This window comes from Dermacentor silvarum, chromosome 9, assembly GCF_013339745.2.
Source record: "Dermacentor silvarum isolate Dsil-2018 chromosome 9, BIME_Dsil_1.4, whole genome shotgun sequence".
Classification (NCBI taxonomy): domain Eukaryota; kingdom Metazoa; phylum Arthropoda; class Arachnida; order Ixodida; family Ixodidae; genus Dermacentor; species Dermacentor silvarum.
In genome coordinates this window covers 52,430,635-52,455,680 of record NC_051162.1, presented here as the reverse complement: position 1 = coordinate 52,455,680, position 25,046 = coordinate 52,430,635, and the positions used below count along the sequence as shown (strand labels likewise).

Sequence of the window (25,046 nt, the reverse complement as noted above, 5' to 3'; positions counted from 1 at the left end):
CCCACGGTGATATGACTAATTCGTGACTATTACCCACAATACTACCTGCGCAGACTCCTAGGAGTCTGCGCATTCACAGTACCATGGCCTCTAGTTCTTGCGTACGCAAGCCGCTTGCGTCCCTTAATTAAAACTCTCTACTGTTTTGCAGCGTTCGGGAAGGACAGTCCTTTTTTTTTATCCCGCCGCCCTCTCCCGCTGAGTTTGAAGGGTACATCAATGCTCCGTAAGTCCCATAAAGTAGCGAGTAGCGACCCCTTATTAACTTTCCATGAGATTGTCTCCCACAATAAAGAGGAACGCAAGCGCTTCCCACCTCCACACCCAAATCTATGTAGATCTCAATCGATCACGCTTAGGATGCTTCAGACGAGGTCATATCCCTCGCGAGGTTTCCTAAGCGCATGTCTAAGTCTTACGCATGTACAGCCTCCAACATTCGGGCCTCCACAACCTGTAAATCGTGCCTATGCGCACTCGTGGCCTCTAAGCTCTGTGACGTTGGGATCGTGTACTGCGATAGCCAGTTGAAATTCGAACAAGGGGGCGTCTGGCTGACACTCTCTACACTGAACGCCAGAAACTCCAAATATGAAAACAGCGTTGCACGCACACGGAAGAAAACTGAATACAGCAGACCTAAGATAAACTTATTACATAAACATCAAGGCTCACAACCATTCACAAATGCAATCAAAGGTTCCTCGCTTATATGCTGATTAGTTATTGGGAATGCGATTTTACGGGCACCTTCTAAATGGTGTCCGTAAATGGTGTCCGCAGAACTTTCAAGATAGGGCCTCCGTGGCCGCGCTCAGCCGTGCCATACGGCGGTGCCGCCGGAGTAGAACGTTAAGAACTCCAGGTGGTCAAAAGACATTACTGTTCAGTTTCAACACCGCAGTTGTGACATGCTTGAAAGTCACTGTTTAGAAAAATCATGATATTTCATTAATTAGCAGCATCACTGTACAATTAATCTTGGAGGTAATGTCCGCCTTCGCAAGTAATCCAGCTGATGTGGCGGAATCGCAATATCTACCGCAAGAGAATGTCATTGTTGTTGTTGTTGGTGGTGGTGGTGCATCATAACAACGATGACTAAAAGGAGACAGAAATGCTCACGCACAGCTTTCGGTGGCAGTGAAGGGAAAGCTACGAGGGCGGAGCTTCTGCACATGTGTCTCGGCGCCAATTAGTTCGGCAGCGCTTTTGGTTTCTCAGAACAAGACGCCAAGGGGAATCGACGCCGCTTCCACGTGCGACGGTTTTGCGACAGCCGCAAAATAAGTCAACTTTAACGCTGAGTTGCGTATATTGTTTTGTGGTGGTGGTGGTGGTGGTGGTGGGTAGTAGCAACAGGTGGGTTTAGCCTGGCGGTCAAGGCCGGCAATTGCTACGCCCGAGCGTCGCTTACAATATAACTGCGGTGCTTCACCACATCTGTATCAAACCAGTCTCCAACTAGTCTCCCTTGAGAATGTAATAAGAAGACGTGAAGCTTCTTCGCGGACTATAACTGGTCGTTCTGGAAACAGAAGGCGGGGGCAGGCACGCATGCGGAAGGTTTGCAGGTTCTCCAGGAAGGCTTTCATCTTGGTATTTCGAGCATCAGCACAGAAAGTGTTCAATTTCTCCTGTTTCGTCGCATGCCGTACATTTCGGCGAATTGATAAGCCCCGTCTTAAATAATCATGCAAAATAACTTCTTCTTGGGCGAGTTGGTGTTAACTGAACATGATACTTAGTAGCGCAAAACCCGAAATAAAAGACAACAGTGAAAGACGAGAGGAAAGGAAAGACGAGCGCTACACTCACAACTGTTTATTTCGAAGCAAGGCTTGCTATATATACACAAACATACGCATGCTCAAACGCAAGGAACACACAAAGGGCACCAGTCAGCCGAAGGCAGAGTAGTCACATTATATTGACGCGTGCTCTATGTAGACATTTAGACTACGATGACGATAGGTGCTTTAACGTGCTCCGTGTAGTGGGACAGGGGGGAACTCGAAGACGAAGAAGACGTCTGTTGTTCTGGTGTTTCCTAAAGCAGTTCCGCCGTCTTGTTCAACGTGTTGTCTCTTGTTCGCGTTGACACGCGACACTGGTAAATGACGCGTGCTCTATGTAGACATTTAGACTACGATGACGATAGGTGCTTTAACGTGCTCCGTGTAGTGGGACAGGGGGGAGCTCGAAGACGAAGAAGACGTCTGTTGTTCTGGTGTTTCCTAAAGCAGTTCCGCCGTCTTGTTCAACGTGTTGTCTCTTGTTCGCGTTGACACGCGACACTGGTAAATGACGCGTGCTCTATGTAGACATTTAGACTACGATGACGATAGGTGCTTTAACGTGCTCCGTGTAGTGGGACAGGGGGGAACTCGAAGACGAAGAAGACGTCTGTTGTTCTGGTGTTTCCTAAAGCAGTTCCGCCGTCTTGTTCAACGTGTTGTCTCTTGTTCGCGTTGACACGCGACACTGGTAAATGACGCGTGCTCTATGTAGACATTTAGACTACGATGACGATAGGTGCTTTAACGTGCTCCGTGTAGTGGGACAGGGGGGAGCTCGAAGACGAAGAAGACGTCTGTTGTTCTGGTGTTTCCTAAAGCAGTTCCGCCGTCTTGTTCAACGTGTTGTCTCTTGTTCGCGTTGACACGCGACACTGGTGGAGGTGCGGGGTATACAACCCTGCCTGATGCTCCGAACTCCTCCGGGGAGCCATTCATCCAGCCCATCTCCAATTACAACTCCTGTACATCGCTTCAGTCGGCGGTTGCTAGGCCTTGCCCCCGAGCTCAACCCCCTACAAGAACGCTTGTCCGAGCCCTGTCTACCTCTGCCAATGGCAACCGCCAGCCTTCCACAGGTTCCACGAGTTCCACAAGACTGCTCTACTCACAGTCCGTCCCAGGTAACCCTGCTGCAACCACTGATTCCCGATCGCTTTCATGGTGGCGCACATGAAGATGTTGAAGACTGGCTTGACCAGTACGAACGTGTTGCCAAGGTCAATGGGTGGACTGCTCAACAAAAGCTCTCCCACGCGTATTTCGCTCTTGACGGTAGTGCTCGCACGTGGTTTGAAAACCGCGAAGCCAGTTTCGCTACATGGAATAATTTCCAGCATCAGCTAATTGAAACATTTGCGAGTGTCGATCGACGGGACCGTGCCCAGCAACTAATTGAGCTGCGCTTTCAGAAAGCCAACGAAACTGTAGCGATGTTTGCCGAGGACATGGCCCGCCTGTGTCGTAGAGCTGACCCGCACAGGCCTGAGGAAAAGAAATTACGGTACCTTATGCGTGGCATAAAAGAAGAACTGTTCGCCGGACTTGTGCGCAATCCACCGAGTACCGTGGCGGATTTTATAAAGGAAGCCACTGGTATTGAACGCACACTCCATCTAAGATGCAGGCAGTACGATCGCTTGCCCACCAACACTCCTATCAATGCCGCCGCAATGACCGTTAGCAATCAGAACTCCCTTCGTGATCTAATTAGGGAGATTATTCGCGAAGAACTTCAGAAGCTCGGGATACCGGCAATGGGCACACCCATGGCGTCAGTCGCTGAAGTCGTACGTGAGGAAATTAGGCAAGCGTTCTCCGCAGGCGATCCTGGTTACGAGCAGCGTCCCCTAAGTTATGCCGACGCTGTCCGACGTCAACCAGCTGTTATGTCCATGCGGTCGCACCATCAGTCACCGAGGGCCACACCATGGTCAACACCAACTGAGGAACCTTTGAGACATCCGCCCGTTGTGCCGATCCCGTCCTACCACCAGCCGCCGTCAACTGCATTTTGGTCACCGCCACAAGACGAGCCTTCGAGGCGGCCGCAAATTCGAAGAACGGACGTATGGCGCACTGTCACTAGGCCACTCCAGTGGCCACTCCACTCCAGTGGAACCTCCAGTGGAACTACAGTGGCCACTCCAGTGGCCACACCAGTGGCCACTCCAGTGGCCAATATACCACTCCAGTGGAACAATGCACGTAGCGCTGAACGTGCTGTACTGTGCACCCGTTCGTAGCGCCACCCGTGATTCGAGGGCAGAGACGGGCCAGCTTGTTCGGGGCGGTAAAAACCACTGGTACTCCGTACCTGTTCGCCACCTTCTTAAGGTTGTGACTAACCTTGTGAAGGTATGGCACCACTTGTGCCTTTTTTCGAGCGTTGCGCTCTAAAAGTTGGAGTGGTTTATTTCATTTATAAAAGGAGTGGTTTATTTCATTCCCCTCAGTTGTGTGCAAGTGCTACATTGGGCAAACGGGGCGCTGCGTCAACGACCGAATGAGAGAGCACGCAAATCTTTTAAAGAAGGATACCACCGCGCGCTTGTCCGCGCATTGCAGGTCTTGTCCCGACTGTAGAACCGCTGTTTTTTAATGTCAGGATCCTATGCAAAAGTAAGAACAAAACCGCTCGTGAACTGTTAGAGGCCTACCACATCCAAATCAATGGTCCAGCCTGCTTTAGTCAAACGACCGTGACACTTTATGATTCAGAAATGAGATTGTTAAGCATATAATGTGACTACTCTGCCTTCGGCTGACTGGCGCCCTTTGTGTGTTCCTTGCGTTTGCGCATGCGTATGTTTGTGTATATATAGCAAGCCTTGCTTCGTAATAAACAGTTGTGAGTGTAGCGCTCGTCTTTCCTTTCCTCTCGTCTTTCACTGTTGTCTTTTATTTCGGGTTTTGCGCTACTAAGTATCATGTTCATTAAATAATCATGCTGGTGTACGAGCAGGTCCTGTCTTTATTCGATATAGAAGTGAGGCGGCTTCCTCTCGGCGAAATTTATTGGTTACACAGGGCATATGTGGCGGAAACCAAAGTGACCCAAAGTGATTTGGAATGTCAGGTTCTTTAACTTGATTACTCTTTGGGGCCTTGACATTAGGAGGATGATAGAGCGCTGCGTATGCAAGAGCATCATGCAGCTTTTTTCATTGCCAGCAATACTAATGTGAGAGAGAATCCACTAAAACTTTAACCGTGGAGCCTTTGTTGCCGAGTTCTTTCACATGGAGTAGTGCTTTGCACGGGTACATGATGGACGGTAGACAAAGATAGAGTTGCGTGCAACGCAGCCTTTGAGTCCGTAAGAAGAACCACATTCTGTGGAGGCAAAGTCTTTAGTTTGCGCAGAGTAGCAGCTATTGCCAGGCCTACCACAACTGCCTTTTTCGGCGGTTGTAAATAAAAGGTTTACGTTTTCTCTTCCCCAGCTTAAACTCATGCGGGCGACAGGGCGGGATTATTTTCAGAAGCACTTTCGCTTGCGGGCCCTTTGCCTCCGTAGCTTCCCTTCATTGCCACAGAAATGTGTCCGCGAGTTTAGCTGGCAATTGCCACTAGTAGGGGCACTAAGCCTGCCAGCTTCAGAAAACAAAAAAAAGGTACAAAGAATAAAGGATAGTGAGTGAAGAAGACCAGAATAAAAAAAGTTGAAGAAAACACAATAAAAGGGGAATCTGGGGCGTCGTACATTCACCGGGCAGCTGTAAACCGTACAAGAAGTTATCCACTAAATACCACAAAATTAGACCACATCAGAGAGCTGAATGTGTGTTCTACAATCATGAGTGCGGATGTGTCACCTTAATGTCGGTTTTCATAAACCAGTATATCGAATTACATTATATTTTGGACTTTTTGCTAGCTAACGACGCAGTTCGTTATAAGGTTACTCAACTGTATAATAGAACATATCTGGCCGAGGCCCTTATTAACAGAGCTGTTTAAGGTGACCGTCAGTCCGTGGACCGTGTACAAAAAACCTCGCTCAACGATGACGTCGCCGCGTGCAGCCTAGCAACCACCTCGCGGAGCGGCGTGTGCTTCGCCTCCTCTCCGTGCCGTGCACATGTTGCCTTGACATGGGACATTAAGGAGACGGAAGGAGAGCATACGCGCGGCGCGCTCTATGCTCGGGAGAGAGAAAGAGAAAATGAGAGCGATTAAGAGAGAGAAAGAAATTGTAGCAGCACCAGCGAGGCAACGCGCCGAGCTGCTGCCGACGCCGCCCGTGTTTCCCCGTTTCCCTGCGTGCGCACCGAACGCGCGCGGTGTCCGTGACTGCAGCAGGCGCCTATGGCGGTGGCTCGGCAGGTTTCGACTAGCCACGCCCGGCAAGTGTGGAGGTGCAGCTTGGCCGTGACGTCACCGGAGAGATAAAGCTCGAAGCCGCCGCGACGGCGGCAGAACTCTCGTTGACTCTGTGGCGGGTACATGTAGCCTTGACATGGGACGACCAAAGAAGATCCGGACTGCCGAAGAAGAAGCGGCTCATCTTGAAGCGCGTCGCGCGGCCAAGCGAGAATATGCGCGTCGGCGGCGAGCCGTTCGGAATACCGTGTCTAGCAGCACTTAGCATTTCCTAGCAAAACTTAGTCAAGCCTAGTAAAACCTGGCAGAAGCTAGGTCGATCACCAGCTCCGCTGTTTACTCCAGCCTTGCACCGCTAGTGCAAGCTACCCACATTTTTTTCTGGACCGACACAAAAACACATTCTTAATACACGTGTCTCCCTGTGTGTACCCACCGATGGGACTGGCCGGGTCCTGGGCGTGGGGCGCGGGCGAGAGTAGGGGCGAGAGGGAGCGCGGCCGAGGCGACGTCGGCTCGGGCAGCGTCTCGGGCGACGGGGTGCGCCGCTCGGCCGATATGGAGAGCCGGTGGACGAGCAGCGGCATGGCGCGGGCGTCCACCGACTTGGCGCGGGCCACCAGCGGCGAGCGCCGGAGCCTGGCGGAAGGCCCGTCTCCGCCGCCGGCGTCGTCCATGTGCACGTCCGGCAGCGAGAGGCGAACGCAGCCACCGCACTCCTCCTCGTCTTCGCCCCGGTCCCGGAAGATGGACAGGTTCTGCGAGGGGGCAGGCATACCAGGGCTCACACACGTCATCGGGCCCTCCCTGTTTTCAGTTATAGGAATAAGAAAGTTAAATGGCCTATCCGGCGCAGGGCTTGAATATACAGGGTGTTTCAGCGAACACTTTCAAAATTTTTTTCAGGTTGCCTGTGGCAGATAGCCCAATTCTAGTTAATGAGCTGGTCTACTCGAAGAGGCGGACATTACATGCATAAGAAATTGAAATGCATAATCGAATCATTAACAATAATTCACTAATTAAGTTTTTAACTAATTACTTGATGGCCCATATTGCAACTTACAAATTGTAGCAGGGGAGTTCGCAAGGCGCATCCACTTGGAATTAATTCTCAGTATGACACCAGTTTCGAGATATTAATTATCGAACTTTGCGGAGAAATGCATTAGCGTTCCAGTTAATTTTGTGCTTGAAGCATAAAGCAACGTTTTGTTAAGATACTTTCGAGATATTAATTCCAGAACTTTGCGGAGAAATGCATTGGCGTTCTAGTTAATTTTGTGCTTGAAGCATAAAGCAACGTTTTGTTAAGATACTAACTGAAACGTCAATGCATTTCTCCGCAAAGTTCGGGAATTAATATCTCGAAACTGGTGTCATCCCGAGAATTCGTTCCAAGTGGATCCGCCTTGCGAACTCCACGGCTACAATTTATAAATTGCAATATGGGCCATCAGGTCATTAGTTAAAAACTTAATTAGTGAATTATTGGTAATTATTCAATTATGCATTTCAATTTCTTGTGCAAGTAATGTCCGCCCCTTCGAGTAGACCAGCTCATGAACTAAAATTGTGCTATCTGCCACAGGCAACCTTTAAGAATTCTTGAAAGTGTTCGCTGAAACACCCTGTATAACCAACAGGCAAGCGTGGTTCTAGATTCTAGAGACACGGATTCATTCAAACGCTAGCAGCTGTTATATAAACTGTTTAGTGACAATGGAGCTGTTGAAAATGGAGGTTTACGGGAAGATAGGGACTTGAAGTGAACAGTTTTCGAACAAGGGTGCCGCTGTGGTCTATGTTTCGACAAAGAGACTTCTCGGCAAAGGGACAAAGTTGTTTTGTCGAAACGTTGACATGAAGTCCCCTTCGTCAAAGTCAACGCTAATGTCGAAAGGGACTTTTGCTGAAAGGGACAAAGTCCCTATCGACATAAGCACTTTGCCCCTTTGTCGAAACGTTCATCTCAGCCACATCTTTTGTTCCTGACTGTTGTTTTCGAAGACAAGTCCCTTTGTCGAAAAATTAACTCCAGTCACATTCCTTGTTCGAACACATTTGATCAATATAACGACTTACACACCTCCACACATGCCCTCAGTGCAATCCCACCACATATTCCCACGCGATATCCCAAACTCGCCAAATAAAGCTTGAACTAACATCGGGTTCGCCTATTCCCCCTTTCTAAGGCCTGACCCACGTTGGGCGCCAGTGTCGAGGCGTGGGTTGTCATACTGGTCACAGCTCTCAAGGTTGACACCGAGACCAGGAAGAGGAGCCAAGGTTCTAATTCTGGTAAAGCCGGCCAAGCTGTGCTTATCTAACCGAGATCCCACGCATCCTAGCTCGCCCCGCTCACCAAATGCCACAAGCAGCAGCTCCTCTCACTGGCGCACCGTGAGGCACCCCACATTTTTCGCAAATAATTCACATTACAGATGTCTCAGGTACACAAGTTGTAAGTGAACTTTTATCCATTTTACCTGCAGGCACATTATCCTGCGCCACCTACCTTATTATAATCTCAGGTGCCCTCCTGAGGTCTCCGTTTGCCAGCATTATGCTTATTTTCGCATGTTCTACGTGCTTCCCCGCGAACATAGAGAATGAGTGACTAGGATTGTTCGCGTTGCAGGTACCGGGCGCACATTTGTAGAAGCGCGGCGGTGGTGTGTTTCGCGACCCTCCCGTGCGGCGGCGCTGCAGTCGCCGGTTGTTGACGTTAATTTGGATGCGAAGGGAGCGGGAAAAAAGACCACGGAGATGCGCAAGTACGGCAAGAAAGAACTCAGGAGGGAAAATATGTACGATAAGACAAAGGCCAATCATTGGCTACTTGAATCCTGAGCTGACGACCTGAGGACAAAAACATACCGGAGAAAGTATTCCTAACAGGATGAGGCATGTGTCTGCTCCAGCAAAAGTTTAGAAACGACTCAGAACATTGTACGGAATGCCAAGATATTCACCAAGCGAGATCTTTAGGGACATCCACCTTTCGAAACCGCTGAGATTCAAAGCGGATGAAAGCTGGTCAACCGTGGAGGTAAGCAAGAGACGTTTCGAGAGTTTGTAGGGAAAAAAAGCAAGAAAGAGACTGGTGGAACAGGAGTCGGTGCAGACATAGGTAACTGTACAATATATAGATAATAGGTTTTTACGAAGAGAGATATCAAGGAGAGATGGACAAAATGATTTACTGCTATGCATGTTTACAATAGCAATTAGCTCAAACAGGCTAGGTGACTATCGTTACCCCGTTTCGAAGGGGATGCCATCACAAATCATCAGCCACGCCCCGTGTAGGCACCGCTCGTTACTTATAGGCGGTTGTAGTAAGTTAACGTGAAGTTAGGCGATCATCGGCGTTCCACTATTCAGGACTCTAAAAAGCAACAATCACCTGAATCGTCAAGTGATTAAAGAAGAACGAACTTCACTGTGCTGCCATGCATCGGCGTAGCCACGCCATCGGGTTTTCACACACTTGGATATCCGGACGGCATTCTCAAGAGGAGTACTGTAGAAACTCGTGTATGGGCCACACTTGTTTACAATATTGACGAGGTGCGGCCCTTACACTGGACCGAGCCATTTGGTTCGGTCTCGTCTAAGGGCCGCTACTAGATGGTTTTAGATACTGTACGCGTATGCCGCTAGTGGCACGCGGAAGTACGCTGCGCGCGAAAATTCGCCGATGCGCGCGCGCGGCATCGGGGCACCAAACGCGATTGCTTCCCCGCTGGCATTTTTTTTCACAGATTTTGAGCTGGCAAGTTGGGTGCACGTCCCTTACACGGGCGCGGCCCTTACACGGGTGTATACGGTATTGCTTTGAAACCGAAACCTTGCATTACACACCTTGCATTGCAACGCAATGCAAGGTGTGAGAAATTCAAGCTCCGATACCACAGGGCTGTTCGTAGAGAGAGAGAGATATAAGTTTAATGATGCGAAATGCAGAGAGGTCGGCCTGAGGTAAATTCCTCTAGCCAGCTACTCTGCGTTGGGGGAAGGGGAAGAGGGAAAAAAAGAGGGAAGAAAAAGGCGCATGATGGGTGACGATGATGAGAGAAGGAGGATATGAAACATATGGCAAGCACTTTGGCATGCTCAAAGCCTACAGTCCAGGCCCGTACTTTTTAAAAAGTTCAGTAGCGCCTGCATGGCCTTGAAACTTGATTGAGTGTCTGGCCAAGGGCCTAAAATAACGTCCTCCGACAACGGTGGGCTGTCGAGACGCGTAAGGTCATTATTTAACCTTTGACGCTCTTGCACGTACCTAGGGCAGTCACAAAGCACATGACCTATAGTCTCTTTGACATTGCACAATTCACAGTCTGGAGACTCGGTGCGTCGCATGAGGTGTACGTATCCGCGCGTAAACGCTACCCCCAGCCTTAGTCTGTGCAGAAGACTGGCACAGCTGCGTTGAATTTTCGGTGGTAGCCTAAATTTCATGGTAGGGTCCAATCTCTGCAGTCGTCTGTGTCGATTATCCGGATTGTCCCAGTGCTTTTCCGTTGATTTTCGGATGACACTGGAGAGAAGGCAGTTGGCGTCCGCTCTTGAAAAAGGAATCGCAAGCATTGACTCTGGTTCTTCCAGTGCTTTCTTCGCTTCAGCATCAGCCAATTCGTTGCCGTGTATACCACAGTGACTGGGAATCCACTGAAATGTGATGTGGTGGCCGTTTTCTTGCGCTAAAGTGTATAGCTCGGCAGTTTGAAGAGCCAACACTCTGTAAGCGCTTTCTTTCAACACCAGTCTAAGTAGTTGCAGAGCCGACTTTGCGTCACTGAAGACTGTCCATACTTGAGGAGGCTGTTGCAAAATATATCGAACGGCCTCTCTGATTGCCACTAGTTCCGTAGATGTTGTAGTCGCCTTGTTACACAGACGAAACCGTCGAATGACTTCATGCGCAGGCACGACGAAAGCCGCACCAGACGCATACGACGAGACCGATCCGTCTGTATACACATTCACCGAGGAGTCATATTCTTTCGAGATATATTCAAGTGTTAAATGTCTGAGGCCGACGGTAGGTATTCGCGATTTTTTAGAAATTCCGGGAATAGATAGACGCACCCGTATTTTGGACATTACCCATGGGGGCATACGTGGAAGGTCAGCAGGGGCAAAGTATGACGGTATGGCAGATTCTTGGCATTTAATGGCTCTTGAAAATGTGGAGTCTGGCCGTATGTCGGGAAGTGTCGATAAGAAGTGGCATCCATGACGGCACAGTAGTCGCAGGAATACTCGAAGAGGTTCGCATCGTAGATAGACAGGTAAAGGGGTGACGCGAGCCTCCTCAATTGTTCCGTAGGTTGAGGTGCAACGTGGAACACCGAGACATGTTTTCAGCATCTGTGCCTGGGCACTTTCCAGCGTACGCAAACATGACCGGCTCATACCTGATAAAACTGGCAGGCTATACCGAATGTAGCCGACGTAGAGAGCCTGGTACAGCCGGAGTAGCGAATGCTCAGATGGGCCCCACTTCATACCGGCCAAAAAGCGAAAAACTTGAGCAAGCCCAGTTAATTTTTTCTTTAACATTGCCACATGCTTTGACCATGAAACACCGCGGTCAATGACAACGCCGAGGTATCTGTGGTGGGCCACATATGGGATGGTATTGCCATTGATCATAATTGGATACCAACACATAAGCTTCCGTGTGAACGCTATCGCAGCGCACTTTTCTGGAGCCTGTTGCAGTCCTTGGCACTGCAGGTACTGAGACGTTAAAGAAACGGCTCGTTGCAATCTTGCACGAATTTGCGGTCGTGTGACTGCGGACGCCCATATGCATATGTCATCTGCGTAGGTACTGATGCGTACTGTGTCAGGAATTATTTCCGCAAGGCCAATAAGGGCAATATTGAAAAGAGTCGGGCTGAGGACTCCTCCTTGAGGCACTCCACGGACCACAACGTGTCTTCTCGTTTCGCCATCAGTTGTGGACATGAAGACTGTGCGACCATCTAGGTAACTTTCAATCCACATGTAGAGACGGCCGCCGATGCCCAAATTACCGAGGGCATCAAGAATGGCTTCGTGCAGTACATTGCCATAGGCTCCTTTTATGTCCAAGAAAACTGCTCCTACAAGTCGGTGTCGCCTTTTTTCGTGTTCGATCGTGGACACGAGATCAATGACCCCATCTATTGCAGAACGTCCACGTCTAAATCCGGTCATCATTTCAGGATAAAGCTCATTCCCTTCCATGAACCATTCTAATCTAGTGAGCACCATTCGTTCCATCACCTTACCGACACAGCTAGCTAAAGCTACTGGCCGGTAAGATGACATGTCCTAAGGCGATTTTCCTGGTTTTAGGAGGGCCACCAAACGGCTGGTTTTCCACTGCTTCGGGACTGTACTGGATGACCACGTGGCGTTGTAGTACGACAGCAGGACCTTCCGACCTTCCACACCAAGGTGGCACAGAGCAGTATATGAAATACCGTCAGGTCCAGGTGTAGAAGATCGTCTCGAAGCAGCAAGAGCAGCTTCCAATTCCGGCATCGTGAAAGGAAGGTCAAGACGAGCATCTTTAGGAGGTGGCACGGGTCGATGCAATGTTGGACATGTTAAAATATTGGTACGGGTGACTCTCTTACAGAAGTCTTCGGCAACCTGCACTTCCGTCAGAGATTGGTGAAGTGCTAGAGCATGGAAAGGATGTTTTTGCTGAGGAGGGGCACGAAGGCTTCGTGCTATCTGCCAGATCCTAGAAAGTGGTTTTCGAGGATCCAGAAACGAACAGAAGGTCCTCCACCGTTGTTTTCCCATTTTTTGAAGGTGACGCCGTATTTTTCGTTGAGCACGTCGACATGAGACAAGGTCTATTGTCGATTGAGTTCGCCTAACCTTCCTTTCCGCTCTACGACGAATTGCGCGGAGCCGTTCATATTCAATATCAATCGCCGTTCTGGATGTAGGTGCACTGATAAACTTTGTTGTCTTCTGCACTGATGATACAATAATGGCTTCTATATCAGATGGTGAAGTGATGTCTCCGCAATACTCTTCGACACATGTAGAGAATGTGGACCAATCAGTGCAGCGTACAGTAGATGCAGTTGCTTGCACAAACCACTTCATCTGCACATATGTTGGTATATGGTCGCTCCCATGCGTTTCTATGTCCATGCACCAGCTGACTGAGGGCAGGAGGCTTTGAGACACAATAGTGAGGTCTAAGCAACTTCCGTAGGTAGTGCCGCGGATGTAAGTGGGAGACCCATCGTTGATGACAGACAGACCCTCAGTTTCTATGAAGTCCATCAAGTTCCTACCCCGACAGTTCATTGCGGCACTTCCCCAGTAAGGATGATGAGCATTGAAGTCTCCAATAAGAACATGAGGGCCTGAGGAGCTTTGTAACACAGTAGATAGGTAGGAGAGGTCAAATCTTTGGCTAGGAGGTATGTAGGCGCCGATGATCGAAAACACATGCAGTTTATGTTTTAGTGTCACGCACACATATTCATTGCTGTCATGTGGAGTGATCGTGTGCCGAACAAACGTCATGTCGCTGCGTATACACATTAACACTTTGCTCTTGTGTCCATCTTCACGTGACCAGAGCTTAACGTATCCAGAAAGGCGAAAGTCCGACGTGAGATTTGGCTCGCATATCACGATCACTGGGAAGCGGTATTTGAAAACCCGTTGCCTAAAGTCAGACATGCGGCCGCATAGACCTCGAGCATTCCATTGCATTATAACAGAATGGTGCATCTTCTGTTCCAATGTCCAGTGTTTTATCGTGAGAGCCATGATTGCCACCCTTATTTTAGAGCCGCTAATAGCGGCTCCATAGCATCCAACGCCTTCACGACAGATAGTGCAGTTGGCGTTGCCAATCCGGAGATCAATATACGCATAGTGTTTACTAGTTGTTTAAGCATGTCTATCATCTTTTCATTTTCAAGCCTTTCATTACCCTCCCGGCTCTTGGGAAGCACCGAAGGAGTATCTCCACCTGAAGCCCTTTGCGGTAGCGAAGGCCACGCTACAGCAGAAGAGGTTGGACGCACGTTGGATGACGCTTCATTCCTTGACGGGCGCGGAGGTACTGGAGGAGGCGCAGCTTGTGTTTGCCGGCCTTGCTCTCCCTGTGGTACGTTTTGCATCCAAGTACTCAAAGGAAGTGCCTCTTTCTCTCGGGACTTGCTCTGTGAGCGGCGACGCCGTTGCCGCAACCGGCGCCTTTTCTTGCGGACGGAATTGGCAGCCTCCTTGTGCGTGGAGTTCTCTCTCACCATTTTTCGCAATATTTGTCTCTCCTCTGCCATTTTGGGGCAGTCCTTGGATGTCGCTTCATGGGCTCCGGAGCAATTTGCACATTTCATGGCGTCAGTCTCACAGGAGTCTACCTGATGAGCACCACCACATCTACGGCACGACGTAGGGCTCTTACACACAGCACTCACGTGGCCCAGTTTGAAACACTTGTGACACTGTAACGGTCGTGGCACATATGGACGCACTGAGTGCCTCACATAACCTACTTTGATCGATGCTGGCAAAGAGTCTGACTCGAAGACCAACTTGATGCACCGGGAACGGCCGAATCGGTGGATGTCGAGTATTCGTACTGTCGACGATAGAAGAGATCGTAGGTCTTCATCCTTGATGTCAATGTCCACATCTGATACAACACCAGTGCACGTATCGTTGCCGTACGCTAGGAATGAGCGAACTGGGATGTTGCCAACCACTTCAATAGATTTCAAAGCCTCCAATACTGCCTGAGAACTCACGTCCACCGTTAGAATGTTCTTCCGAGCATTAATGCGGATCTCTCTCACATGTCCTGAGGCTATGCGATCGAAAAATTTAGTCAGCGATTGTCTGTTCAACGAATTCAAATTCGTTCCTGCCGTAGTTGGGGTGTAGCCCACGGAGAAGACCCGTTCATCGCATCTGCTTTTATGAGTAGAATCACTGCCTGCTGACGTCCGGCGAAGCTTGCGCTTCAAGTGGCGCGATTGGACTAGCGTGTAATCACTGTCCGATTCCATCTCTGCCGCTGTGGAGCTATCAGATGAATCGGGAAGCCTATAGTCGGTGATGTCGCGGTTTCCCACGGACAGGGCTACCGCAGCGGGACTCGCCTTGTCAGGAGGGCGCGGAGGTCCTCCGTCCCCCATTCCGGAGGACGACGTCTTCGGGGAAGCTCCTTATATCCAGAAGTCGCAAAACTTTGAAGAACCACAGAACAATGACGTTCGTAGAGGCTGATAGTTTCATACACGCAGCTGAGAACTGTGGTTGCTCCTTTCGCGTTAAGAATTAAATTATGGGTTTTTAAGTGCAAAAGCCACGATCTGATTATGGGGCCCGCAGTACTGGGGGACTCCGGAAAATTTGGACCACCTGGGCTTCTTTAACGTGCACCTAAATCTAAGTACACGGGTGTTTGGGGTATTCTTACTCAACTTCAGTGTAGTTTCGGCATTCTTTTTCCCTCAATGGGTCGTTCGACGCTTTCGCATCAGCAAGTTTTCGCGCGAAAGGGCATTGCGCGTTGTTTCCTCTGACTCGCGTTCTGTGCTCTGCTCGATTCGTGCGCTGTTTTTATATCTGCAAGCTGAGGACTTCACTGCTGAAAGCACAGAGCAATAACCCGAGCAACGCTCCAAGTGTGCGGCTAGGCCCGCTATAGCTAGCGCGGCGTCTCAATACAAGAACCAGAGACGCAGAAATGTAACAGTAATTGAACACCAAAGGAAAGTAACGGAAAACGAAAGCAGGCGTGATTCGACAGCAAGCTGCGTGGTAAAGCAGCGACAGCTTGGGCATACAGCGCACACGCCTTGCCTGTCCCTGTCGGTGGTTCGCGCTGCTGCGAATACGTGCAACAGCCATGTGGTGCCGACGTCGTAAGCGCTCTTCCATTTTTCACGCTTGACAAAACCTGCTTCAATGAACTGCGCAAGGGAAACAGGGACGTAAAAAAAAGGCACACACAGGCGCTCAATAGCGCCTGTATGTGTGTGTGTATACGCATGCCTTTTTTTCGCCCGTGAATTTTTCTTGCGATTGTGTAGTTCTTAAAATGGAATACCAACGTGCCCAGACTGCCACATTGCTTCAATGAACTTTGATGAGCTGTCCCAAATTTTCGGGGGAATAAACGAGTATAATAAATGCTCCATCTGCACGCGTATTCTATACCGTGTCAAAGCACTCTTTTTCTCTTTTTTTCTTTTCAGTACAAATTGAAACACACTTTTCTTATGAACGTCGCGCTCAAAAGCTTCTTTTTTCCTTCAAGCTGTCTTGGTCTGAAAGAAATGTACCGCAAAATGTATGCCGCAACAGCCGACGAGTTACTTTTCCTTTGTCACAATTTGCAAAAAGTATCCGATAGTTGCAAAAATGCTTAAAACGGTTTAAACTTCAAAGTGTGTTATTAAACGGCAGTGCCTTCACAGAAATAAGTATGTCGCTGTCATGAGGTGACAGACAACATTATCACATTTTTTTTTCTTTTCATAAAGAAGTTAGCATTGCAACTGAGCGCACATTTACACAAACGTATGGTGAGAATTAACACAGAAATTCTTTCTTTCTTTCTTTTTTTCAGGATGAAGCGGAGGGTCGGGGGGGGGGGGGGGGGTGCAGCAGCACCCGGTCCACAACGTCGTCTGCGTGGCCCACTGTTAAGCGAGCGGAATTTATTTTATTCCCCAATTTTGTTGTACCAGCTGTAAACAAACAACCCGAAGAGGTTGTCGCCGGTGTTGCCGCGGATCCCTTGCTTCGCTTACAGTAGCGAACAGCCAATGGGAGAGCACCCCGGAACAACGATGAAAACAGCAGCTGTAATACGTGTAGCTATGCTGTCGGGCCAGCAGTATTGTTTTGTTGAGCCGTCACCAAGATGGTGGACGATACTTTGCGGCAAATCGACAGAGAACGCTAGACATTTTTTAGTACATATTTATGTATTCATTTATTATTCTGTGACATATGCATGTATTCACCCATTTCGTCGGTTATTCTTATGTGATAATTTTTTTTCATTCTGTCATCCATCTTTTCGTGTATCTAGTTATTCAGTATTTTCTGTTATCCATCATTTTTCTTTCATCTTACAGATCGGGCACTGGCCCAGAGCCCGCCAGTACGTTCTAAAGAGAAAAGCCACCCATCATCATCATCATCATCATCATCATCATCATCATCATCATCATCATCACGTCCCCTATTGCTAAGTTCGCAAGCTGGCAGGCTAACGCAAAACTCAGACGCCGCTTGCAACTCGCGCATGCGCAGGGGTGACAACACTGCGTTAAAGCTGTCACAAGTGAAAACTGTGCATGCAGTATCCAGCGCGACGAAAGTGAGTAGAGCACCTACAAAAGTACTATCGCCCAAAAAAGTTGACGGACCACGGTATCTTTGAAAACTCTAAATATCCGAGCCGTCTTTAAAAGAAGCCAGTAAAGCCGTACATCACAATGTTGTTCGCATATACCAGTAGAGGCTAGAAATGGGAATACCAGGCTGCGTTTTGAGGCTGTGGAGATACTCAGCTTTTAGTCAGATCCCGTGGTGCGTAAACTTTTTTGGTCGATAGTACGTTCGAAGCGTCAAAAACTTAGTGCAGGCGGTGACTATATATTTTAAGTAAGTAATTGGCAGGAGGTTTGGCGGGATCGTGGGTTTGGTGACATGCAATCCAACTTTAAGTATAACAAATGCAACACCGAAAAACAATTATTTAATGCGTCCACCAGCACAATTGCATTCTATTCTGCACTGTGTTTTACTCAAGCCTTGCGTGTCTCACAACTATTGCACTTCGAGAATGGGAGGAGTATCTGATGCTGTCTTATAGTAAATAAAGGCTTTTTTTTTTTTGTTTTCGCTTCGATGACTCAAAGAGCCTGCAGCTGACTCAGACAGGCAAGGCAATACTTCGCAAACTCGCATACACCGAGAACTTCATTACAGATTCAGACGCAAAGCCTCATTACCGCTGCTTCTCCGAGACAGTATCTCAGTCGCTCCAATACCTCGCAACATGCATGCAACACATCACAAAGACTGAACACGAGCAAGAGTTGGAGCGCTAAACAAGAAATACTCAAAGAACCCCAACACGAGATATACAGATGCGGTAAAGTACGCAGGTACATCAGCATGCGCAATTAGCGTGACCAACAACAGCCAAGGAAATCAGCTAGTCATTGCCACCATACCGGCCAGACTGTCCTCGGCATCGCCACATGCAAGGACACAGCCATCATCTTCAGCGACTCACAAACTGTGTGTAGAAACCTACAAAAAAGGCCGAATCTCTGCCGCAGCAGTGAAGATTCTAAAAGAAATGACAAGACGACAACAATTTCCGGAAACCTACATCGCATAGACCCCCGGTCCCGAACACCTGTCAGGAAACGAAGCAGCACATGCTGTCTCCCGAGAGCATATACCAGCCGGGATTTCCTGTCGCACGGGCTCCCGAAAGCGACGAGGGTGGAGGACATTCCCATCAACTACGCCGTAATATTGCAACATTACCGACTGGAAAGGCGACAATATCCACTACCACATCCAAAATTAAGCTAGGAAGAAGCCACCGCCCTCCGCACGTACACTACAAACAAATACATATGTTCATGGAATTATCATGCACCGGATGTACCCCACAAAATTCTATACCTATGCCGATATTGTGATGTACCAGACACCCTCCAACCCTTGGTGTTGGTGTGCCCGCACCGTGAGAAAAACAATCATGATGAAGCTTCAGAACCGCTACAAGCCGTCGTAAAAACATGTGAGGCAATGTTAACGGCACACAGCCTCGATGATCAGCGACGCCTGGTGCAATCAAACCCGGGCCCGGGTAGCGGCATTAGCCAACGGCATTCTGGACTGACAGAGCCGCCTATTTAGGACGAAGAAAGAACACTTGCTCGCTGTTTCGCACAATAAACGTCTATTCCTCCTTCTCCTCGCTCTGATGCACTGGCGCTGCGCAGATTTGTCTAATCTTCATGCTTACGGCTTCAGACGTTCTTGTGGCTTCGTTTATAACGCCTTATCTTTCTGAAGTTCGAAGCAAGCATTTTTTTTCCAAGCGCCTGAAGGCGATTAAGATTCCGCGCATGCATTTCATCGCCAATCCTTGAACTTATAGGTGGCGTCTAATATATGGCTGCCGTGACGTGTGTTGCGATTCCCGCAATCGCTTCCCGCACATGCAGCATGCGAAAGCATAGCCTCTGAGATCGGACTGTGGTACCCGGAGGAAGCCGTTGCTAGGGCGTGTACATGGAAACCACCTCAACAGCGCAATATTTTGTTGAAAATGGTCAAATTGCAAAGTAGCCAAGCCGGTTGAAGCAACAGGGATGAAGTTTAGGCAAATCCTTGTTTTATACCGATCAACGTGACATGCCGGATGAACTACCACACCTGTAGCTCCCGTTGACACTGGAGACAAGAGTATTCTCGAGTAATTTTTGCAGCAAGCTCTGTTCTTCGCGGAAGCACTAATGAGTTGAGCTAGTTGGCTTAACAGGGCCCGTATTCGTAGAACGCCTCTCGCGTAAGCACCATCCGTGATTGATCTTCACCATGGCCATTGTCTGATTAAGCACATCAATCACTATTGAGAATGGAGGTCTCCCGAACGCCGGCCAATAGTTTGTAAGATAAATTTTGTGGATACTTGTCATCACTATTTCTCTTACAAGAAGCCTGTGAAATAAATTGCATAGCGAGAAATATAAATATACGAGTAATAAGCACGGCAATTGATGAAAATCGCGAATGGTGGTCCTGTAGTAAAGAGCGCTGATCCTAGAAAAAATGCACAAGTAAGTGCGCAGAACATTTTAGTGAACACTAAGGTCCGAAGTCATGTTACAGAAGAGCGATCATAGCGCGAGCTCTGTATGCACAGCCTTGCGAATGCAACGTGCCCTTCGAGTTCGAGAAGCCGAAGCATTCAGCGGACCGCAGCGACGTGGTACTTAATCGGCGAACTCTAACGCCACCACAAAATGGTTAGTTGGGTGGGTGATGACCGAGTTCGAAGCCTGTGACAAAACTGCAGTGCTCAAGGTGTGCCAAATCCTGCGCGTATGGCAGAAGTCGAACCAGCAAAAGACAAAGGGCCCCGGGTGCCGGCGAGTACCAGCATCAACCTAGTTACGTCGTTTTGACTTGCACGCTTGCACATCTCTACGCCTTGCTTTCCTATGTCGCGCCGTTCGTGTTTAATAAGAATACGCAACGGCATATTTCTTTGGAATCACGCTGTTGCTTCTTCGGCAGGCTTCTCGGCGCTTGCCGAAGCCCTCAAACAATCAAACAACGAAGCTCTAAAGAAAACGCCTTCCCGGCTTCAACGGAGCAGGGCGCGCGCCGCTACGCGCAGCGCTACTCCGCGGCTAACCGAGAAACAAGGTCAGGTCACGTGGCGCGGGTCACAACATCCATCCGCAAAAGCAAGGGCGCGCAACGAAGGCAGCTCAGTTGAGGCAGTTCCCTACGCACTTCCACGCAAGCTTGTTTTCTCCAGGCAACCGAAGCGGACAACGGAGCGTCACTGACCGCCAACATACATCTGCGTGCACCGCGCCAAACACGTATAGCTAAAAAATGCGCAGGCGATTAGCGCAAACAAGCCAGTGCGTCGAATCTTCCTATGGGTCACTTTCACTTTCTCGGCCAGTAGATATCTATGTTCGTTTTTATGGCCCTGCAGCGAAGCGTTCTACATATCCGCCAATCCTGCATTCCGCCGGTGTCGGCCTGTTGCGCTCGCTTTCAACAAGTGCCTCCGCAGGTCGACTTGCGCACGCACGCCTGTGCTTCTTAAACGCGACCCGCCGCTATTTCAGTATCTTCAATCTTTCAATCCGCTTCGACGTGTAGCTAAGAGGGGGCAACGCACGCTTAAGGCGTCAACGCACCAGCGGTTCACTGTCGTGTCGCTGCCACTTTTCTCGCCCCCCACCGGACACCACCGTCGCCCAGCGATTTCGCAACACGCGGCAGGATCCGCGGTACACAGACAAGACGCGCCCATAGCTGCCAAATGGAGAAAGTATCGAGCACCACAAATCGCAGCCGCGTGCCAATATACATGCGCGCTCGACGCCGCAGATTCTTGCGCCGATTGCGCAACCGTGGCCTGCATTGTGGCACGCTCGCGCGACGTCTTGCACCAAGAGCCACGGCGCATCGAGCCGACACGTCGACCACCTGTCACCTTACCTTCCACTTCTCCCCACCCGGCGCGACACCCTCGCTACTTTGGGGAGCGCAAGCTGCGAGGCCTCCTAGGGCGAGCGATCCAGATAAGGGAGCACGAAAAAAAAGGGGGTGTGTGTGCGTGTGTACGCATGTTCGTCACCGATTTGCTGCCGGGTCACCGGAAAAAAAAAATGGAGAACGCACGTCTTGCAATCGAACTCGATGCGAACGGCATACCGTTGCTGCTTTTAACCGCGCATTGTCTCGACCCGAAATAGCAGACACCGTCTAAGAGCTCGTTTACGCGTTTTCTAAGAAGCTCGCGAGGCCCACAGCGAAAGGATGCAGGGACTGTGTAGGATGCAATCTGCGCGTCTAGTCCCACACCGCGTCGTTCGTGAGGAGGCAGCGGTGCGTCGCGTGATGCAGGCTTGTACAGCGCTCTTCGAGAGGTTGGCATGCAGCGAAGAAGGGGGCATCGCCTCACCTTGAAGGCGAGCCGCTTCCAGTGGCCGTCGCTACCCCAGCTTCTGGAGCGCGCCGCCATTTGCGCGTCTAGGCGACGACCCCACGACGACGACGACACAGGCACGGGCACGGCGCGAAGAACCGCGGCGTCGCTGAAGGACACGGCGGCCAGTGCGCATGCGCCGATCGACCGACTGCTGCTTCTGCGCCCGCCGGTGGAGAAGACTGTTCCCCCCGCAACATCGCAGCGGACCACCCTTTCCTATCACACCTTTTCCCCATTTCCCTTTTGATAGTTTTTTCTTTCCTTTCTCTATTTTCGGTTCTCTGTTTTCTCTTCCTCTTTATTTTCCTCTCTCTTTTTCTTTTCATATTGACTGTTGCCCAAATGAGGATTGAAGGTAAAGGGTGGCTCTGGGGCGACGGTACCCACTTTTTCTTTTTTTCACGTGCTGGGTTCATTACTCTCCCTCCGTTTAATATCGCGCTCCAAAGCGTACTTAAGTATCCTCTTAACGCGGGAGACAAGGTGAAGTCGTGATGTCGATTTAGGCGGCGGCGAAAGGGGGGGGGGGGGGCACTTAAAAAAGCTGGGAAGAACACCTGTACCGCTGCTCTCCCCTCTTTTTAGTTCATATATTCTCTCCGATGGCTTTCTTTTTTTTTTTTTGTTAACCTTTTCCTTCTATTCCTCCCCTCTCTCCCCTTCCTTTTTTCTCTACGTCATCGCGCAGTAAGCTGCCAGAACGTGTCACACGTGCAGGGTGTTTCTATTCCCGCGTAGAGGGTGCGTATCGCCTGCCGGTCTTATTTTCAACCAACGAGTATTCTGCTCCATTAGCTTTTAATTATGCGCTTCCGCCGTTCCGTTATCCTCACTAGTGACTGCCGAGGCAGATCGCCGTGGACGCCGGCGAAATGAAAACGGACATTTTTCAGCTTGAAGAGAGAACACTGCAGCTCTGGAGAAAAAAGAAGACGAAGGGTCATCGTACAGCGCCTTTTGGTGATGTACGCCACGCATGCGCAAGAAAACTTCCGGCGGGTGATGGGCGAAATTATTGGGAAAAAAAACGCCGAAGCGTAAATGACACCTTAATTGAGGCTAATAAACCCCACCTTAATACATCTCTTACCCCCGTCGGATCAGTTTCAGAAACTTACGATGTATTTTTATTTTTCTACTTTTTTTTTCAGAATTTTGAACAGCCTTTCGAAGCTCAGCGCTTTTACTTACACAACGCGTTTTTCCTGTGACGTGAATGCGGCCCAAAATGACGGCTCAATTCCAGCGTAGACGCGGCCCTTTGTATCTGAAACCTCGCCGGTACTTTACTGTTCTGTTTCGTTATCGAAGAAACAAAACAGCCGAAGTTCAATTTCGAAACACGGGGACGGGTGGGCCTGGACGAACCTCGCCTTTCTGACCTTTCGGATCCAGCTTCATCGTCACCATTTCGGCGAAAGCTCTTCGTGGAGTATGTCGGAGTATGCGTCCCTGTTTTACCGTTAACCTGCATCGTTTTGTTCCAACTGATCATGTGCGGTAGAGCTCGAGCATAAGCTGTCGGAAGCAGGCGGTAACGGTAGAGAGAGGGAGGGGAAAAAAAAGAGAGGAAACTTTATTGAACGAGGCCTCACAGTGCGTGGTCCTTAGAATCCAGGGTTCTGGTGGCGGTACAGAACTGTAACGTTGTGCCGAATTACTCCAACACGCCTACTGCGCCGCACAATACAAAACGCTCATTCGTGCTTCGCGATTATTCGAACCTTTCGAATAACCAATCGAACATTGTTCTATATTTCATTACGTCTACGAATCGAAGTCACTCTTTTAAAAAATGAATGTTTTTAATACTTTTCAAATATTTCAAATCTTCAACTGTGCCCGATTCAAACAAACACGAAATTGGAGCAAAAGCCCGATAAAACCATCCCCGTGGCCATATCACGCATAAAACATCCAAGTCGCCTTGTGGGGCAGGCTACGTACGGCACTTAGTGGGCCAGACCTGGCCGGCTACACAAGGATCATTAGCACTCTCCGAAGATTCCTGTGTACACGCACAAACTGCTTATTTTTTACCCTAATTCTCCGTTCGTGCTTTTAATTAGCAAGGCTTCGTGTCGCGCAGTGTAGTGACAGAAACTTCCTAACGTTAATAACGCCAGCATGGGAACATATTGCTGGGCAATAATGCTGAGAACGCCTGCTGATCGTACAAAACTTACCGAAATTGATTGGATATCTTAATCCACTTGCTTGTGACACTTTTCGATTTGTATTTGATTCGGCCTCAAAATTTACTATTCGCAAAGCCCCGCACAACGATCGCGTAAAGTTGTTGTGCCGATAGTAGATATGCCAACAAATAAAGGAAATAGAATGTACTCGCTTAGGCTAAAAAGAACACGACATTCTAGGTAAATAAAACAAATTTCTACAGCTTTGTTTGCATTCCGTGTTCCGATATCTAAATGTATGGGATCAATAAAAGAGTACAGTTAATAAAAGTTATCCTATACCAAACACGTAGTAATAAACAGCCTGTGAGAGGACATTCACAAGAGTTATTCAGAACGTGCCCACGTTTCACGTTGTCTGGCCTGTGGGTTGATGAGCGCCACCACGAAAAGGCGCGGCGATGCCGTGATCGATTTGCGCACATTATTTTTATTAATCGGTTCTAATCAGCATATTCCTACTAACGCGACCCTGCGCATGTGCATGACTAGGCCTAGTAACTCATTACTGGTTATCTTCATCATTTCACTGTCTTTGAGTAATTCAACGTATGACCACAATTTGTGGTCCTTAGAATTTCGCTTACTACATTTCTACTGCTGAATCAATAATTAACAACCTTCTTTATCCCCACGTTTCTTCGAAACTGGCGGTATAATAGGAAATTCGTTATGATGCTAAGAAAGCAATTCTGTTTGCAATTGTGTTTTGCGCAGGCGTGAATTAGAGTTAACAAAGAACGGTTGTGTATATGCGCCAAGAGGAGCGTCTGCAATAACGCGATCAGCCTCTTTGACTATTTTTGGGGGCGATTTATGTAGCTCGGCTATATTTCAAGGTGAGTATTCCCCAAGTTTTAAAAAATATGGTCTAATACGCAAACCTAACTGTGAATTAATCTCGTCAGCAGAGTTGCGAGGTTATAAAGTACCTCAGATAGAATACCAGTTTCCCACGCAGGT

The 25,046-nt window shown here is 49.0% G+C and overlaps 1 protein-coding gene across 1 annotated transcript in view; it reads right to left on the bottom strand.

Moving 5' to 3' along the window:
- The window catches only part of LOC125939825 (synaptotagmin-10-like), a 39,568-nt gene extending 17,628 nt beyond the window's left edge, over positions 1-21,940 (bottom strand). The window contains exons 1-2 of the mRNA XM_049655280.1: positions 21,859-21,940; positions 6,559-6,880 (exon numbers count right to left, since the gene is read on the bottom strand). Coding sequence (XP_049511237.1) covers positions 6,559-6,880; positions 21,859-21,918 — 382 coding nt within the window. The 5' untranslated portion in view covers positions 21,919-21,940. The remainder of the gene's footprint in view (positions 1-6,558; positions 6,881-21,858) is intronic.
- Positions 21,941-25,046: the final 3,106 nt, after the last annotated feature.